Below are 18,887 nucleotides of genomic sequence, written 5' to 3'. Positions count from 1 at the left end.
TTCGTTTTGTTGAGTACGAATGAAGTTCGCGGTAAAGAGCGACATCATGTGGTCCAAATAGTAAGTACGAATTACAATATTATCTTTATTTTAATAATATGAAAAGTTTTATTTCAAACTCTGAGTTTTTTTCTTCATTATTGTTAAAGTATAGGACAACCTTTCTCACTCTTCTTGGAGGCATTCATAGGTAATTTTTGGCCTTTGCATATTTAGTGTGACCGTAATTGTGACTTTCTCGTGCCTTAGAAAAGCTTTTTTCCACAGTTTTAAATACAGATAGAAACCTCAGTGACAATAAAATTTATCACTTAATCAATCCTAAGTTTAAATTCCTTTGTTCTAGTGTTCAATAAACTCCATATTCTTAGATTTAGTATCCCCTATTAAGAAAACTACTGGACTCTCTGGGGACCCAGGATTTCAAGAATCTACTAAGGGAAGAGAAACTTAGGAAGTTACTGTTTTAAGAGGAGGCACAGAAAATAAGCATTTATTCAGATACTTTTCTCAAGAAAATAAAATAATAGAAGATTTTTGGAATCTTTGACAAGGAAGAATTTGTATTAAGTGAGCTTTCTGAGAGAAAAGTTCTGAATTTCTCTCTTCATCAGAATTTTTATATTCTGTTTCAGGAGTTCAGGGTTCACATATTTATTTACACTTTCCATCCTTTCTAAGCTTTGTGTTTCATAAATTCGTGCTTCTTTTTACAATCTCAAAGGTGGCTTAGATTATCCCTTTTATTTTTATTTTTATTTTTTTATTTATGTCTTTTTCGTGACCGGTACTCAGCCAGTGAGTGCACCGGCTATTCCCATATAGGATCCGCCGGCTATTCCCATATAGGATCCGAACCCGCGGCGGGAACGTCGCCGCGCTCCCAGCGCCGCACTCTCCCGAGTGCGCCACGGGCTTGGCCCAGATTATCCCTTTTATAATACGTTTATTTCATTTGATAAATGCTGGTATTCATCCATCATACATAGAGCAGTCCTTTACTTGGTTCTTGGAGTATTTTATCCTTTTTGGATCTACGAAACAGAGCTAATTTGTTCCCAACTGCAAGTAAAATAATTACGTTTGTATTCCAATGCTTTCCAAGTCTGGTATCTGAGTTTTTATAATTGCTGCTCTCCTTGACTATTCCAACAGCTTTATTGTGTCACCTTGTCTTTCCCAACCTCATTAATCCTTCACTTAATCCTTACAGCCATCTTCCTGAAATATCTTTTATTCCTATTGTTTGGCACCTTCTGATAGCTTTCAAGTGACTTTTGAGGAGAACCAATGTTTCTTAGTCTAGTACTCAAAGTAACCTAGAAGATTTTTCTCATATTTTCTTACCTTATCTCATACTCTCTCCTATGAAAACCATATGCTTTAACCAAAGTAGACAGGCAAACTTGGGATTTTCTGTGTACTCATTTACTTAAGTTACTCTCCTCCCAAGAATACCTATTATTCTCAATAGTCTCCCAGGGAAAACTTCTTCATTTTAAAAATCAATAAAAATGTCATGATTCATGAAGTTTTCCTTCAACAAGGAAAATAGGCAGAGACTTCTTTCAATTACAATCACGTCGTGATTTGCCTTTCCCGCACCTCTTATAATATTCTACTTTCCATTATGCTCATATTTATGTATGACATCTTTATTTTTCTATGGAATTCTTGACGCCAGGGACGGGGTATTGTTCATTAAATGATTCTTAGCAGGCACAGTGCCATGCTTTTAGAAGCCCACCTAATACCTTTTTTCCTTTTAAAACATTTACTCAGTAGTAATGGCTATAGTTCTTCTCTACTTCTTAAGAAAACATGCTGTTTTGAGTTTGTTTGGTATCATTATCTATACAAATGGTGCTTTTTATTGATTAGTATAACCAGAAGCAAGTTTGTTACTCTTGGGGGAGGGGATTTTTTCTTTCTTTTACATTTTGTTTCAAAATTGTTTAAAAAAATTTTTTTAAACAGAAAATACTACTAGTGGTTTCTGCCATTTCAAGAGTGGAAAATGAGCACACTGGGGAGTACAAATCCACCTCAATCTTCTAATGGACCTTGAGCAACTTTTAAATGTAGGACAATACACCATTCAAGTTTAAGGTCGTCTAAAATTTCCTGGGAAATATGAACAACACAAAAGGTTAAAACCATCTTCAGGAAATCACCAAGTGCTCAGCAGCTTAAGAGTCTTCTGAATCCAGAAAGCTTTTCCACTGCCAAAGTCTTAATGCAATTTTCAACCTTGAAAAACTAATTTCAAATTATTTTTTCAATGTCGTACATAGCATTCCAAATTTGGCAATTATAGCATTCCTGTCAATAAAAAAAAATATCACCTTTACAAAAATAACGATAATATAGAATTCATAATGACAGCTTTCTGATATAAAATGAAAAAAAATGTTTTGTTTCCTCTTCAGAATAATAATAATTAAATTTTATTAATAATACTACTTACTATTTGGCAAACACTGTTTGGCAAGTACCTTACGAATATCAACTTACTAAATTTTTACAACAATTCTACAATGTGTACTACTGTTTATCATCCCAAATTTACATGTGGGAAACTGCAAACTGAAAGGTTAAACAGTCTACCCAATGCTGTACAAGCAAAATTGGTAGGAGTGGAATGTAGGCAAGAGAGGACAGCTTCAAAACTCACAAGACTCAATCACTACTCCTTGTTACTTTCGTGTAAAGAAACAGTGAATAGTTTAAATCAGTATAGAGAGAATGTCGAAAGCATTAATAAAGAAATAGGTTTAGACTCTATTAAAGGAAGCCCACCAAATTAAATCCAAACAAAAAAGGGAAAGTTGCAATATGAAAGGAATGTAAATTTTATAAGAATTTACTTGATCAAAGTCCAAATTCCTTCCAATTACTATTTCTCCTGTATAGTACTCCCACATTATCTGTGATTCCACTTTCCATGATTTCAGTTACTCGCTGTCAACCTTAGTCTGAAGATATCAAATGGAAATTTCCGGAAATAAACAATTCTTAATTTTAAATTGTGCATCCTTCTCGGGAGAGAGATGTAATTTCGTGCCGTTCTGTTCTGTACTGTCCCGGATGTGAATCATCCCCTTGCCCAGTTTATCCACGCTTCATACCCTACCTCCCCATTAGTCACTTAGTACCCTTCTCGGTGATCAGATCGAAAATACAAACTCTATACAGGGTTCAGTACTATCTTCGGTTTCAGGCATCCATTGGAAATCTTGAAACATACCTGCTGTGATAAGGGAGGACTACTGTATTTGGATCCCTAATAAGCTGGGCAATAACCATAAATGCAACAAGGTTATCAAAGAGCATGAAATCTCCCCTTTCATTCCTTCATCCCTCTCAGAAGAATTTAGGCTGATAACTATTATTATGTCCTATATCCCTAATGGCTTAAAAGAGCAATAGTAAATGAACACTATTGTCTCTTGGCATCACAAGGCCCAAAGGGGAATTTGGAAAATAAGATATGATGGGCAGAGTTCTTACAAAACATGGATAAATTGAAAATGTTAGCTTAACAAAAGTCATCAGCTGAGAACCATCAAAATAGGAAGTGTAAAAGCATAAGTGAAACTGGTGTTGAAATTTCAGCATATTATCAAAAAAAAGACTATATGTGAGAAAATTCTCCTGAAGTTCAAATGCAAAGATATAAAAATCCTAGATGACTAATACGAAAAAAATACTACTAGCAAAGCAAATAAAAATTAAGCAGAAAAGAATAAATCGAAGGAAATTTTGAGTTTGAAGACAAAAGTCTTGAGGTGTAGAGTGTGCTCAGTAATGTCCAATTCCACTTTAAATTAAGGATAATAACAATAAAAACAAATTATAATAAGGACTTCAATAAAATGAAAACATGTAAATCTGTGAAATATAAATCTTAATGTTAAAAATAGGAAAATATAAAACAGAAATATTTTTAAAATTATAAATTTGAAATAAATTAACGATTAATTTTAAAAATTCAGACTTACTCTGTCACAGTGATCTTCATTTGAATCCTGTTGCTCGCTCAAACCCGCCACAACAGGATTAGGCTGAAGACTAGGGCTGAAGGCCATGAGGTCGGTCTTGGGCGGCCCCTCCCCAGAGCACACCCTCTGCCGCCTCTGCTGCGAGTACGACCAGCTCCCCACCGCGCTGGAGCACACCAGCGTGGCCTTCCCAGGTCCGCACGCGACCTCGGTGGGCGGCGCCGAGCACCGCAGCGCCGTGTACAGCAGCAGCGTCAGCACCAACAGGCTAGACACGGCACAGATGGCGACGATCAGGTACACGTTGACATCTACCAGCGCTGCCTTCGGATCCGCGGCTCCCGCCAACGCCCGCGACGAGGCTTTCGGCGCCTGGCCGCTCTCCACCAGCGACACCAGCACGGTGGCCGTGGCCGACAGCGCCGGCTCGCCGTGGTCCTTCACCAGCACCAGCAGGCGCTGAAGCGGAGCGTCCGCCTCGTCCAGGGCGCGCGTCGTGCTGATCTCGCCCGTGTACAGCCCCACGCGGAACGGGCTGCGCGCACCGCCCGCCGCCGGCTGCAGCTCGTACGACAGCCACGCGTTGTAGCCCGAGTCGGCGTCCACCGCGCGCACCTTCGTCACCACGTGGCCCGCGCCCACCGACCGCGGCACCAGCTCGCTCACTGCACCGCCAGAGCCTCCAGCCCGAGACGCCAGCAGCGCGGGCACATTGTCGTTCTCGTCCAGCACGAACACCTGCAGCGTCACGTTGCTGCCCAGAGGCGGCACGCCAGCGTCGCGCGCGCTCACCTGGAACTGCAGCAGCTCCAGCTCCTCGTGGTCCAGCGGCTGCAGCGCGTACACCTTGCCGCTCTCCGCGTGCACCGACACGTAGCTCGACAGCGCACGCTCGCCCACCCGCCGCTCCACCAGCGAGTAGGACACCAGCGCGTTCTCCTGCGCGTCCGCGTCCCGCGCCGACACCGTGAAGATGTGGCAGCCGGGAGGGTTGTTCTCCTTCACGAACACCGTGTACTCGGGCTGCGCGAATGCCGGCGCATTGTCGTTCACGTCGGCCACCTCCACGGACACGCTGGCCGTGGCCCACAGCGAAGGCGAGCCCCCGTCCCGCGCTGTCACCACCAACTCATAGGCAGACACACTCTCACGGTCCAAGGCGCTGTCCAACACCAGCGAATAGTAATTCTTGAAGGTGGACACCAGCTTGAACGGGACGTGAGGTGTTAGGGAGCAGGTGACGTGTCCGTTGACGCCTGCGTCGAGGTCGGACACGCTGATTAGGGCAATGACAGTACCGAACTGAGCGTCCTCTCGGACGGGCAGCGATAAGGAAGTCAATGCAATCTGAGGGACGTTATCATTGTTATCCAAAACTTTCACTAAAACTGTGCAATGACCCACCATTGGAGGGTGACCTTTGTCCGTCGCATCAATGCGGATTTTATATAAATTCACTTGTTCAAAATCCAAATTCCCTTGAATGGCTACTTCTCCAGTGCTCGGATCTATAATAAACCGGTCAATGACCGTGGGTGAAACAAGGCTATTAAAAGAGTATGAAATTGCCCCATTCGCACCTTCATCCCGATCAGAAGCATTCAGTCTGATAAGTGTTGTTCCGTTGTCTGCATTTTCGAATATTCTTACTTCATATTCAGACTGTTCGAAACTGGGAGCATTGTCGTTCACGTCCAGCACAGTGACCAGCAGCTGAACAGCGCCAGTGAGCTCAGGTTTGCCTCCGTCGGTGGCCGTCAGGAATAAGTTATGTTCAGAAACTTCCTCTCTGTCCAATGATTTTCTTAACAGAAGCCCAATTTGTTTATTGTCATCACTGTTTGTTTTCACATCTAGCGCAAAGTGTTCGCTGGAACTCAGTTTATAGGTTAAGATGGAATTTGAGCCAACATCTGCATCCGATGCGCCCTCCAGTGGAAACAGAGAATCCGGCAGCCTAGATTCATAAATCAGCAGCCTTTGTTCTGTTACAGGGAACACCGGCGGATTGTCGTTAATGTCCTTCACCTCCACCTCCACATGGAAAACCTGCAGCGGCCTGTCCACGATCACCTCCAGGTGGATGCTGCACTCCGCGCTCCGCCCGCACAGCTCCTCCCGGTCGATCCGAGAATTCACAAACAAAACGCCATTCTGCAGATTTACCTCCAGAAGGTCCGCGCGGCTTTTGGACGCCACCCGGAACAGGCGCGGCACCAGCTCCGCCAGCTCCAGCCCCAGGTCCTGTGCGATGCGGCCCACGAAGGTGCCGTGTTTGGCCTCCTCGGGGACCGAGTAGTGGAGCTGGCCGCTCCCTGCCTCCCAGGCTGCGAGGAGCAGAAACGAGAGCAGCAGACACCGCATTCCCATTCTGCCTTCCAGGGTAAACACCATGTCCGAAATTTCTTGTTTCATTTTCATTAGAAGATTTTGTCTCGGCATAAAGTTGGAAAACTGTATGATTCCGAGTCTACTAATCCAGTTCTTCTGAGGCCGCCATCATTTAGCTTTCATGGAAAGATGCAGTACAGAAGAATCAGGCTTTGAACGCTGGCTAGATATAAATTCATGGTAGACAGCGACACCATGCGGCTCCAAAGGGTAAGAAATGAATTCATATGACCGTGCTGTACTATACTTCTTTAAATTAAAAAAATATATATGTATATATTGCATTACTTCTATAGTAAATCCTCTTCATGCTTGCAATTTGCATATTCAGTGTTCTTCCGTGTAATTTCCTTTATTAGTTTAGAGTTTGTAAGGAATCTGATCATTCATAGCCAAACGACTTTCCTTCCATTATTTTAAAATTGGTACGAACCAGTTTAGTAAATTCATGTGTGATTCTAACTAGTCTTGGGATTTAGAAGTGTAAACTGTCTACTTTGGGTAGAGAAGAAATTTGACCATATATGTCTGCCGGAACTATTATATATTGCTCTGGGGAAAGAATGTAATTTAAAATTATCAAATTTTATCTGAATTTTTAAAACCTTATAGAATATTGCAGTCTATTCTTTTTCTGTTCAACACATATCAAATACTTTTAAGGTTCTTTTTATGCAGTAATGGAAAATGAAATTTTTGGTGCATATTTTTTACAGCATTTCTTAATTTCTCTGCAGCTAACATTAGGCATTTTGCTTAAAATATTTTCCTTCCATATACTTCACCACTTCAAATTCTAGTGGGATTTCTACCCATTGTGCTTTGCTATTCTTGCTCTTTCAGCTGTTCCTAAATGACATCCTTTTTTCTCAATTTCAACCTCATCCTAAATTATTTTCCTTTTAGTGTTTCATCGACTTCCAACTTTCAAATAATACTTTTACTGAGGTATTCCCAAACCCATGTTTTCATCTCCACTTTTTATGTTTCTAATTTCTAGTGTACATCACTTTCACCCATACATGCTGACTCCTAAAAATAGTTTACTATCAAAGAGTGACTAATCATTAACTCCCAAATTAAAATTCTTGAAATTTACATTTTAAATGGCATGAACATTGTCCACATCATCTATACTAACTTTTTATTACTCTTTCTCCCTTACCTGCCTTATTCAAAGTCAGCCTATGATCCATCTGTCTTTTACATACCACCGTATTTACCTTTATGGGTACAGCTTTCATTGAGTTGAAATAAACCTAGAAATTCCATGACATTAGAATCACTTCTAGGTGACCTAAGATGTGATCAAAAATCAACTTTTCCAGGGTTATTTTCAATTACTCTCCAATATGAATCTTATTTTGCAGACAGCATACACCACATGCTCTTTCTCTTCCCCAATACACCTTTGGTCAAGCTGAGTTTTTAAATTACCTCTATATCTACCTATAAAAATGTTGCCTTCATATCAAAGTCAAGCCCAAATATCCACTTCACCCTTAATTGATTCTTAGTGTTATCAACTAGAGGTGATTACACACTCCTTGGAAGGAGAAAATTCAAATTACCAATAATACTTTTCAAATGACATATGTCCATCCCAAAATTCTGACACATATTAAAAAGCCTGACAGACAATTGTAACACAAAACTCTTCCTTCCATGAGATTTTCTGTCTTCAAATAATTAACCTGGATCTACTTAGTAGTCCTTATCATTTAATTCCTATCACATTTATTTTGGGGAAACAAAGAGTTAGTTTGCTAACTTATAACAACCCCCAAAACAAGAAATTTATTTGCTTGCAGGAAGACAGGCCTTCACAAAAGATACATTAATCTGTATGTAGTCTTTTTGTTGAAGGAAGGTTTTTCACAGACTTTGACCTAAGTAAAGTGTACTATTTACATTATATTTCTACTGTTTAAAATTAATTAATTAAAGTTAAGTATCATATCTGAACTCCCGTTGCCAATCCCGGCCATCCCTAGAACCTTTAGTATGTAATCGAATTAATTGGAACAGTTGTAACAATTTTTATTGGTTCCAGGTAGAAAACTATAAAATGTTACTGAAATCCTTTATTGTAAAATAAATTAACACGAAAAAAAATGACACATTGGCCTTCTCTGAGAAACAGCTTACATTTGTCTCCATTTTACCTATTGTTTATCAAATAGTTTATTCTAGTCAAGAGGGAAGATTGTGTGGAGAAGAAATAGTCAATCTCTATAAACAAACAGCTTCCTCCCCCAGCAAAGAAAAAGTTTATAGTTTTAATATAAACCAAAGAGTTTATATTTCAAAAGTAATATTACTTGATGTCTTTAAAGTAGATAGCTGTTATTTACAGATTTACACAGTGGCAAGAACTCACTCTCAATTTCCAGGAAGTAACTCAGGGTATTAGAAATACATAAACAGGATAGTAAAAGGCTAATTATAAATTTTTACTCAGTTCATGTTCATAAAGATATGTATTTATAATGTTAAATGAATGAGAGAACAAAAGAAATGGGCAAAGCAACCAAAATAGGGAATTAACATTTTATCATATGAAGTGTGGAATATTTATTACCTAGTAAACCCACACTTTTCTCACCAAAAAAGAGAAGAATAACAGTTCTTATTATTTGAAATGGAGAGAGTCTTTGTCTATGGTGAACTTAAATGTACAGCTTTGCTATAAACAACTCTATTTGTAAACCACAAACTCAAAGGGGAGTTTGTATCCTGGTACTTTTATTTTTTAAATGTGGAAATGAAAAGCAACAATAAATAGTAACATTTTTATAGTAAAATATGTTAGGATTTTCCTAACTGGAGAAATTTGCCATTACTTTTCATCAAAATAATAATTTATAAATTAAAAAATATGCAAGTCTCAGGAAAATGAAATCATTGTTCCACTAAATGTCAACAAACTGATACATCCACACAATGAAACACCATAGATCTAGACAGAAGAATGACAAACCTCCTTCAGTAATGATAATTCACGATCACCAAGATATATTAAGTGGAAAAAAATCAAGATTAAAAGCAATGCAATGATTATGTTTTTAAAAGAGGTAGGAAAGTTTATTTGTCTGTAAAAAGATATCTCTGGAAGGATACCCTAGAAACAGAAATGTTTCAGTATTCAAAAAGGTTTATTAAGGGGCTTTATAATTGAGGAGAAAGGAAAATTTTAATTACTGTTCTGTACTTCTAGAAGGTTAAATCAAAATGTATTTCCTATTCAAAAAAAATCAAGAAATGCGGCCATTAATACTAAAGTTTTAAATTACAAATATCAAATTTATTATGAGTTTGGAAGTCCAACTGTTCAAATTTGAAAGGAATCATTTGCTGCACTAATATGACCAAATAAACTAAATTATTGTACTAAAAACTTCTAAAATTGAAATTCAATAGAAACAAAAAGCGCAAAATTGAAGGAGTGTAGTTAAAACATTTTTACATAGACATAAGATGACAGTTTGAGAATAAATGACTCCAAAATATGTCTTGCAATTTTTTTCTGACATTTCCTGAACGTTAAGGTATAAATTGTTTAAATAAAAATATAATTTTGAAAACACAAGATAAAAAGAAGATAAATCAATTACTGCATCAATAAAAACCTCATATAAAAGAAAATACTTACTGAAAGATTTAGTACAAAGAGATTATCTCATATAAACTGGGTTATAAATATAATTGTGATTTTAAGTATATGACTTAAGTACCAATACAGATTTAATATATAACAGGCTGACCCAATAATTAGAGCAAAGGCTTGTAACACCAAGGTCCAGGGTTCAGACCCCTTACTGATCAGCCGCCAAAAATAATAATAAAATAATAATAACAATTACGCATTAAGCCATGATTTTTAAAAAAGAGAAATTATGGGAGACAACATGAAATATTTAATATTAAAGAATTAGGAAAAAATTAGTGAGACTAAGATTTTTGAGACTCACATTGTCTGCAGAGCTGGGACCATGAGGTAGGCTAGGGCTGAAGGCCATGAGGTCGGTCTTGGGCGGCCCCTCCCCAGAGCACACCCTCTGCCGCCTCTGCTGCGAGTACGACCAGCTCCCCACCGCGCTGGAACACACCAGCGTGGCCTTCCCAGGTCCGCACGCGACCTCGGTGGGCGGCGCAGAGCACCTCAGCGCCGTGTACAGCAGCAGCGTCAGCACCAACAGGCTGGACACCGCGCAGATGGCGACGATCAGGTACACGTTGACATCTACCAGCGCTGCCTTCGGATCCGCGGCTCCCGCCGAAGCCCGCGACGAGGACTTCGGCGCCTGGCCGCTCTCCACCAGCGACACCAGCACGGTGGCCGTGGCCGTCAGCGCCGGCTCGCCATGGTCCTTCACCAGCACCAGCAGGCGCTGAAGCGGAGCGTCCGCCTCGTCCAGGGCGCGCGTCGTGCTGATCTCGCCAGTGTACAGCCCCACGCGGAACGGGCTGCGCGCACCGCCCGCCGCCGGCTGCAGCTCGTACGACAGCCACGCGTTGTAGCCCGAGTCGGCGTCCACCGCGCGCACCTTCGTCACCACGTGGCCCGCGCCCACCGACCGCGGCACCAGCTCGCTCACTGCACCGCCAGAGCCTCCAGCCCGAGACGCCAGCAGCGCGGGCACATTGTCGTTCTCGTCCAGCACGAACACCTGCAGCGTCACGTTGCTGCCCAGAGGCGGCACGCCAGCGTCGCGCGCGCTCACCTGGAACTGCAGCAGCTCCAGCTCCTCGTGGTCCAGCGGCTGCAGCGCGTACACCTTGCCGCTCTCCGCGTGCACCGACACGTAGCTCGACAGCGCACGCTCGCCCACCCGCCGCTCCACCAGCGAGTAGGACACCAGCGCGTTCTCCTGCGCGTCCGCGTCCCGCGCCGACACCGTGAAGATGTGGCAGCCGGGAGGGTTGTTCTCCTTCACGAACACCGTGTACTCGGGCTGTGCGAACGCCGGCGCGTTGTCATTCACGTCGGCCACCTCCACGGACACGCTGGCGGTGGCCCACAGCGAAGGCGAGCCCCTGTCCCGCGCTGTCACCACCACGTTATAGACCGACAAGCTCTCGCGGTCCAGGGCGCTGTCCAGCACCAAAGAATAGTAATTCTTGAAGGTGGACACCAGCTTGAAGGGAACCTTGGGCGTCAGAGAGCATGTCACCTGCCCATTGGCACCAGAGTCTCGGTCAGACACGCTAATCAGCGCGATGACGGTGCTGAGTGGAGCGTCCTCTTTAACAGGCAGAAAAAGGGAGGTTATGGCCATCTCTGGAGGATTATCATTCACATCCAACACTCTCACTACTACTTTGCAGTGTCCTGTTAATGGGAATGTACTTCTATCTACAGCATCAATATTAATTTCATATAAGTTACAGTCTTCGTAATCCAGTTCTTCCTTAATTTTTATTTCACCACTGTTAGAATTGAGTATAAATTTAGATTTTACATCGTCAGGAACAAGATTACTAAAGAAATAAGCTATTTCCTTATTAATGCCCTCATCTGCATCGGAGGCGTTCAGTTTAATAACTAATGTCCCACTCGGTGTATTTTCCAGCAATCTGACATTATAAACGGATTTATCAAATTCCGGGGCGTTGTCATTCGCATCCAATACATTGATCAATAACTGTACTGTACCTGTTAGTTCAGGTTTTCCTCCATCAACTGCAATCAGTAATAAACGATGTTCTTGGGTTTCTTCTCTATCTAAGGTTTTCTTCAAAACTAGCTCTAAAAAGTTCGTTTCTTCTTCATTCGTTTTAACTTCCAAGTCAAAATATTCGTTAGGATTTAGCTTGTATCTCAATTCTGCGTTTGCTCCGATATCCAAATCAGCTGCGCCCTCTACCGGAAACCTAGAATTTGGCATTCTTGACTCTAAAATAAACAATCTTTGTTCTTGCCGGGAGAAACTAGGTGGGTTGTCGTTAACGTCCTTCACCTCCACCTCCACATGGAAAACCTGCAGCGGCCTGTCCACGATCACCTCCAGGTGGATGCCGCACTCCGCGCTCCGCCCGCACAGCTCCTCCCGGTCGATCCGAGAATTCACAAACAAAACGCCATTCTGCAGATTTACCTCCAGAAGGTCCTCTCTGCCTTTGGACGCCACCCGGAACAGGCGCGGCACCAGCTCCGCCAGCTCCAGCCCCAGGTCCTGCGCGATGCGGCCCACGAAGGTGCCGTGTTTGGCCTCCTCGGGGACCGAGTAGTGGAGCTGGCCGCTCCCTGCCTCCCAGGCTGCGAGGAGCAGAAGCGAGAGCAGCAGGCGCCGGGATCCCGGACTTTCTCTCCGGGAATATACCATCGCAATCTTCTTCCAATTCTCAAATATCTATTGTATCACCACATGTTATCCTTTGAAATACTTATTTATAACACATAATTTATCATATATTTTCTATTTTTTCACCTTTCTGAGCTTCTGTAGCAGCACCAACAATGGAAGGTCCTCTTCCTTTCTAAGGAAAATGTACACTCTGTATTCCTTTGGTGTTGGGGGAAATTTTTTCCGCGGTGTCCAGCGACACCATGTGGATGAAAAGGTAAGTATTTTACTTCGATTTATTTACCTTACATTCGTCAAATATTTTCCAATTTTGAATCATTCCTACAATGTCAAAGCATATCCCTTACTTCTAATCAAAATGTCATCAAAATTTTAATAAAATGTATCAATATAAGCACAGCATTAAAATACTACAAAATTACTACATCTTAAGTCATGAAACCACAAACTGTGCTAAAGTAATCTGTATTAGTCTATTTTATTTAGAGAGGGTTTACATATTCCCAAACTGGTAAAAATAACTTTTAATAGCTAAAATTTTGAGTTTTCTCTTCTTTTTCTACTTAAATATCTTACTAAAATCCATGGGTTCTTCTGTATTATCTTCATGGTATGTTTGTGTACTACATCTATGTTATTCATAAAATGCATTTTTACTCCAATTTGCTATGTTTAATACTGACACTTTGTTGATATTATTTTCAAAATAACCAACAGTATTTGAATAATATTCTTACCTGGGTTCCTTTTCCAAGTGCTAATTTCCAGGTTGATGAAAACCTATTCCTTTAATTTCTCTATAACACCTACCTACTATTTGTGTTGACTCAAAAACTGTTATGTGGAGATCTCAATTTTCTAGAAGCAACTTTGGTAAGCATCTTGACACTTTTCAAATCAGAAGCACGTAGTTAGCATTTCTTCAAGTTGCTATTATGGATAAATCAGTTATTATAAATTGTGAAATTACATATCTTTTTAGTTATGCAGCAAGTCAAAATCCTAATGTCTGTAAGATGCAAAATTCTACAAAATGTTTTCTTTCCAGTAAAAGAAATCATGTTAAAAGGAATATCACTTATTAACCAGGCTACTTCTCCCTAAGATTCATTACTTTTCAGTCCCCCAACTATTTGCTTAATGAATATGGCCAAAAGAAAATGTCACTAATTTTTCTATTGAAGGAACAGTTAACATTCTGCTTCTGTACATACTCCATAGAATTCCTTAAATATTACAATTTCTTCCTTACCTGTGAAGACAAGAGGCACCAAGAAATCAATAATTCCATTACCGAATAATTTACATTTAAAATACAGCTTGAAAAAAATGAGAAATTATCAGAAAATGCAAAATAATTTGAAATTCACTAGATTTCCAATCTTCAAATGTGTAATGTAAAAAAATAAGGTAACATCACAGAATTTGTTTCTGATATAATTTTTATAGGTGTATTTATCAGTTCCTTTTGGTTTTGTGAGATTCCTATCTCTACTATCATGGCTGCCCCCTAACATCTGGGTCATTGAACACTACTAATCCTTTTCCAGGACTTCTTGCCAGGAGTAATTTGTAGGGATAATTTGAAACTGAAGCTGAGAGAATGGGAAAAAGAGTGTTCAAAGACTTCACATAGAACCATAAAACTCCAAGAAAACATAGGGGAAACACTTCAGGAAGTAGGTCTGGGCAAAAACTGTATGAATACAAGCCCAAAAGCACAGGCAACAGAAGAAAAAATAAACAAATGGGATTATATCAAACTGAAAAGCTTCTGCACAGCAAAACAAACACTTAACAAAGTGAAAAGACAACCTAGAGAGTAGAAGAAAATATTTGCAAACTACGCATCTGAAAAAGGGTTAATATCCAGAATATACAAGGAACTCAAACAACTTAATGGTAAAAAAAAACAAATAACCCAATTAAAAAATGGGCAAAGAAGCTGAACAGGCATTTCCCAAAGGAAGATATACCAATGGCCAACAGACACATGAAAAAATACTCAACATCACTCAGCATCAGGAAAATGCAAATCAAAACAAAACCACATTGGGTTATCATCTCATTTTAGTTAAACTGGGTATTGTCAAAAAGAGAGTAATAAATGCTAGTGAGGATGTGGAGAAAGAGGAACCCTTCTACACTGTTAGTGGGACTGTACATTAGTGCAGACATTATGGAAAATGGTATGGAGGTTCCTCAAACAACTACAGGTAGAACTGCCATTATGATCCAGAAATTCCACTGCTGGGTTTATACCCAAAGGAATGGAAAGCATCATGTCAAAGGGATATTCACACTCCTATGTTTATTGCAGCTCTATTTACAATAGCCAAGTGTTGGAACCAACCTAAATGTCCATCATTGAACAACTAGATAAGGAAAATGTGGTATATTTACACAATGGAATACTACTCAGCCATAAAAAGAATGAAATCCTGCCATCACGGCAACATGAATGAACTTGGAGAAAATTATGTTAAGTGAAATAAGTCAGGCACAGAAAGAGAAATACCACATGTCCTCACTCATAAATGGGAGCGCACACACACACAGAGAGAGAGAGAGAGAGAGAGAGAGAGACAGCAATCACAATGATACACTTAACTTTCAAAAGGAAGCAGAAGGAGGTTACCAGAAGTGGCAAAGGGGGAGGGAGAGGGGGATAAGGGAGGAAATGATAACAGGCCATGAAAAATGATTACATTGTATAATGTTTAATACACTATTATCCTGATTTCAGCACCACATATTGCACACAGGAACCAATATTCAACTGTACCCCACAGATATGTACAATCAACTATGTTTCAATAAAAATAAATTAATTAAAGTAATAAATATATTTTAGTACACAATGGTAAAAAACTAGAAAATTATAATAAATGTTTTGAAAATAACAGCTGATATTACCCACTTTCTATTATAGAACAGCAATTGATGTGAAACTACAAGGCTGTGGCATAAACTATAGCAGAAAGTCATGCAAAACACATGAAGATATCCCTTGAAAAAAGTAAATATTAAGTACTTAAATGCTAAACTGACAGAGTGGCATTAACAATGTGTGCATTGTAATTTACAGAGTATTTTTGGTAAATATTGAGTATTTAAGATATGTTCAATGGTGAAAAGGTCATTAACAGTATCAGTTCTCATGTTCCTCTCAGTCTGGAAAAAAATATCTCATGTAATTATATAGATATTTCAGGAGAAAACAAGACTTGACATCTGACTCATCTTCACATCTGTTAAATATATCTAATTTTTGAATTATCATCTGTGTACATCTTACAATGATCAACACTTATTTTGAAGGTTACTTTCTCAATAATTATAGATTCTCAAGTCTGAATTCCATAGAATACTCAATAGGAAATGAAAAGAAAATTTAATCTTCTTCTGAGCCATTCTTTCAATCAAATATTATAAATTACTTTCTTGACTGATCTAGTTAGTCACTGTCTTCTCTAGAAATTTCAGTCATATTTAATTACCATTGTATAAATAGAATTCTTTTCTTGAGAATGAATTTAGATTGAGAAAACCAATTAATATTTTAAGATGTCTACAATTAATTCACTGAAAGTCTTCAAGAATACACTAATCAAAGAAAATTTAATTTGCATAATAGTACAGATGTCCTTCCTTTTCAACAAAAACCCAGAATAAAATTTTAATAAACCACATTTCTCTTCTCCTATTTTAAAAAAATTATATAGGTCTACCATATTGCAGAGAAATAAGAGAAAACATTGAAGCGATTGTATAAAGATGTACACTTGACCCCTGAAAAGTTATTTGGTATGAAAATTACTTTATCCTTCTGTGAAAGCACACTGTGCTTATGGTACACATCTTAGCATTGCTTATAGAATGGTTCAGAGGGAAAAGGTATAACTACCCTATAAAGGATTGTGCCAAAATACTTCTATTATATATATATATATAATTTGGGTAGAAAATGTGGAGATAATTCTAAAGGACCTCTGAGAGAATTAAAAAATTAAAGTAAGCATTATTTTTTCATACATTATGTTGTTTTCATTAGTGTCAAATTAACCTACCTAGCAGAAAGGGATAATGGAGCTAAATTCAAGGCATGTGACCTCAGGCAAATATTTTTATGCCTCTCAGCTACAGGGTTTTTTTAAAGTTTTTAATCAGTATATTCATTATTATAAATCATACTTATTCCTTATGCCCTTCTCCAATCTTTCCCCCTTCCCCCTCCCTCCCCCCTCTAATAACAATAGATTTGTTCTCCCCTTCTGATAGATTAACTGTTTCTCTGTTGATTTGTTGCCTAGATGATCTGTCCAGTGCTGAGAGAGGTGTGTTCAGGTCCTCCACTATTACCATAGAGCAGATGTTTTTTCTATTACTCTGGAATGTACTTTGTGGAGAGAGATGTCCTCTTCTTCACTGCTGGTGACTCACCTTGCATCAATGCCTTCAAGTGTCTGGTGGGTCATCTGCACAGTGGCTGTGACTACTGCTGTGGTGACTAGCCACTTTTGTGGCAGCTGTGGCAATTATGCTGGATATGGTGGACTACCTACATGGAAATGGTGGTTCTGGTGTGCTCTTTACCTGGTCGTGGGTGGGTTTGGCTTCCCCTGGCTCCATGCATCAGGGCCCTGAGAGAGGGGTGGGCCATGGAGGTGGCCCGGCATGCCTGGTTGCAGGCAGGTTTCTTGGCTATAGTTGATTCATCAAATTGAAAGAAAAGATGATCTTTTAGGTTAAATCCAGTTTTAAAATCCTAAGTCAAGTGAGTGGAAACTTGGCAGGAGGAAAATTTCTCACAACATTAGACAGTACCCAAGGAAGAAAGGTAGAAAGTAGGGTAATTAAAGAGCAATAAACTTCAATAAGCTTGGTTCTTATGATTCAGTGATGTGGAGGAAAAAAGCAGGTGTTAATATAAGATAAAAATCCTTATTCTAATAATTTATTTTACTCTAAGTGAGTCTAGAAAATAGAACTGGGTGGATGAGTGAGGGTGACAAAAATAAAATGTCACAAGATTTGTGATGACAGAGAGCATAGTAGTAGATAAAAAAGAAAAAGAGATAAAATATGTATTTTAACTCAAGCTTTTTCATAAATGCCCTAAAACCATATGTAGCAGATATTTCAAAGTTCCTATCCTTCTCTGAAAAAATATAACATAATCTGGAATAACTAAAATGCACAATATCCAGAACTCAATTCAAAATTATCAGGCATACCAACAAAGAAGACCATGAAAAAAACAAACAATAGAAAAAGACAAACTGATAATGAAGATGTTACAGTGACCTGGCAGATTTCAAATGACTATGATTAATGTGTTACATAATAAAGTAGAAAATTTCATCCCAAAAAAGCTTGTAGTCTATTTTCAAAAGGAAAAATAAAATTCTAAAACTGAAAAATGCCATCACTAAAGTTAAGAATTCGATTGATGATTTTCATAGTGGACTGAGCTAAGAAAAGGAGAAAATTACTAAAGTAAAACATGACTCAGAATATAATATACAGCATGTAACAAAGAGCAAAAGTGATTTGAAAACAGAAATAGAATATAAAAGACAAAAAATGATATGATGAAAAGATTTAACATACATGTACTTTGAGTCACAGAAGAGGAAGAGAGAAAATATGAGGTAGAAGCAATATTTGAAGGTAGACTGCTAAATCTTTTCTAAATCTGATAAAATACTCTAACCCACAGATACAAGCAGCTTTAAAAACTACAACCAAGATTAAAAACAAAGTAAACAAAAACTGAGTAAAGCTATTGAAAAATTAAAAATAGGAAAAAAAAGTGTATAAAGGAGCTAGAGAAACAAAAAAGACACACTAACAATAAACCTGAACAGTAAACTTGACATCCATCTTCTCAAAAGAAGACTATGGAATGTCATCTTAAAAGTGCTGGAAAAAATAACTTCCAAACCAGAATTCAATACCCAAGAAAACTATTTATCAAAAGTGATAGTAAAATAAAGACATTTCCAGAAACATAAAAACTTGAAATTCCTTCACCAGCAGGCCACACTAAGAGAAATATTAAAGAATCTCTTCAGAAGAAAAATGACACTAAAAAGAGGACTGGCTGGTTAGCTCAGCTGGTTAGAGTGCAGTGTTATAACACCAAGTTCAAGGGTTCAGATCAAGAGTTCAGATCCCCTTACCA

The 18,887-nt window shown here is 39.1% G+C and overlaps 2 protein-coding genes across 2 annotated transcripts; both read right to left on the bottom strand.

The window, feature by feature from the left end:
* Positions 1-2,046: 2,046 nt before the first annotated feature.
* On the bottom strand, positions 2,047-6,443 carry LOC134370595 (protocadherin alpha-6-like). The gene is made up of 2 exons (XM_063087648.1): positions 4,002-6,443; positions 2,047-2,124 (listed from the first exon to the last, which is right to left on the bottom strand). Exons 1-2 carry the CDS (start codon positions 6,441-6,443, stop codon positions 2,047-2,049), a joined length of 2,520 nt encoding a protein of 839 aa, XP_062943718.1.
* A 3,872-nt stretch (positions 6,444-10,315) lies between these two features.
* On the bottom strand, positions 10,316-12,718 carry LOC134368073 (protocadherin alpha-5). The gene has a single exon (XM_063084678.1). The coding sequence runs from the start codon at positions 12,716-12,718 to the stop codon at positions 10,316-10,318; it is 2,403 nt and encodes an 800-aa protein (XP_062940748.1).
* Between the last annotated feature and the right edge of the window lie 6,169 nt (positions 12,719-18,887).

Source organism: Cynocephalus volans, chromosome 2 (genome assembly GCF_027409185.1).
Source record: "Cynocephalus volans isolate mCynVol1 chromosome 2, mCynVol1.pri, whole genome shotgun sequence".
Taxonomy (NCBI): domain Eukaryota; kingdom Metazoa; phylum Chordata; class Mammalia; order Dermoptera; family Cynocephalidae; genus Cynocephalus; species Cynocephalus volans.
This window is presented reverse-complemented; position numbering and strand designations above follow the sequence as displayed.